General features: G+C 54.0%; 1 protein-coding gene across 1 annotated transcript; it reads left to right on the forward strand.

The window, feature by feature from the left end:
- Positions 1–800: 800 nt before the first annotated feature.
- Positions 801–1,296, forward strand: GNI_211310 (hypothetical protein; the record flags this gene model as incomplete). The annotated part of the gene is made up of 2 exons (XM_011136388.1): positions 801–1,223; positions 1,264–1,296. 2 exons carry the CDS (start codon positions 801–803, stop codon positions 1,294–1,296), a joined length of 456 nt encoding a protein of 151 aa, XP_011134690.1.
- Positions 1,297–1,318: the final 22 nt, after the last annotated feature.

Raw genomic sequence — 1,318 nt, forward strand, 5'->3', positions numbered from 1 at the left:
GGCCTTTCCGAATTCCAGTTTCTTTGTTTCCAAACCGCACGTCCGAAACTTCGGGGCTTCGAAAACACTCCTCCTTCCTCGCATGTCAGTAAACACAGCCAGCCTCAACTACCGCGACTGGCGACATAACTGGCCAGCAGGCGGTGGCTGTCTGCAGGATCGGTGGAGGGTATGCTGAAATGTCAATTGGGACCGATGGATCATGCGGACCGCCCATTATCGTTTTGGGGATCTTCAAATTACCATGACGATCGACGACGTAACGCAAAGCAACCGTAATTTTTGTTCTAGCGAGTGAGGTGCCCAAGTCGTCCACCAATTTATTTATTTGGAAGGACGTGGCAGTCATCGAAAGCTCAGGGAGATTGAATGCAGGAACCGAGGGCTCGAGGGCATAGCGTCTTTTTGTGTGCGCGTGTTTGTCGCGCACTTTTTACGCGCGCCGACGATTTGTAGAAGCAGCAAGAGAGCAACGAAAACCTATTTAGGTTCGCGTGTTGGTCTCTCTCGTCCTGAAATATATTGATGAATAAATAAAGAAGCAGGGTAATACTTGTGGCTGTGGGCAACTGTGGGCAAGTCTGATAGTTTCTGATGATAGGGAAAGTTCCTTGTCGTCAACGTGCGCGCATGCAGATGCGCAGTCACAAAGTCAGACACCCGGGATGCCGGTGCCGGGGAAGGGGAAGGGCACCGACAATACCGATACCGCACACGTGTGCGCACAAATTTTCGGAAACAAAAACAAAGGTACGGACGGGCAACCCTGCGACGAAACTAATATTTAGCAGGCGCCGAAAATGAATAGTGAAGTGGCAGATCAGCTTATGGAAATGCGCCAGCAGTTGGATGAGCAGAGGGTCGGCTTCGAGTCGAAACTGGAGGAGCAGAGGGCGGAAATGGAGAAGCAGAGGGCGGAAATGGAGAAGCAGAGGGCGGAAATGGAAGCGGATAGGCAAGACGCCGTTTATCCGGTGCGGTTTCGCGGCTTCATCGAGGCGGCCGCGAAGTTTGTGGCTCTGAAGAGGGCTAAGGAAATGGCTCCGGCGCCCACTGGTCAGCTCCTCAGGATCGGTTCGCTGGAGGAGCCGGACTTGCTGGATGGCGAAGGGATACAGGCGGGACGCACGGTCAAGGGCTACCCTTCCCACTCTCGCTTGGATGCCCCGCTGGCAACCGTCTACTCCTGCCTGGAGAAGCACTGGAACCGCACGTCTGGCCAAGTGCATCAGTTGAGAGACGTTTGCTTGACCGAACCTGCAGTGGCTTACTGCATCCAGGAGGAGACGGAGGTAATGCGGGAAAGTATCATGGGGCT

This window comes from Gregarina niphandrodes, assembly GCF_000223845.1.
Source record: "Gregarina niphandrodes unplaced genomic scaffold scaffold00140, whole genome shotgun sequence".
NCBI lineage: Eukaryota > Apicomplexa > Conoidasida > Eugregarinorida > Gregarinidae > Gregarina > Gregarina niphandrodes.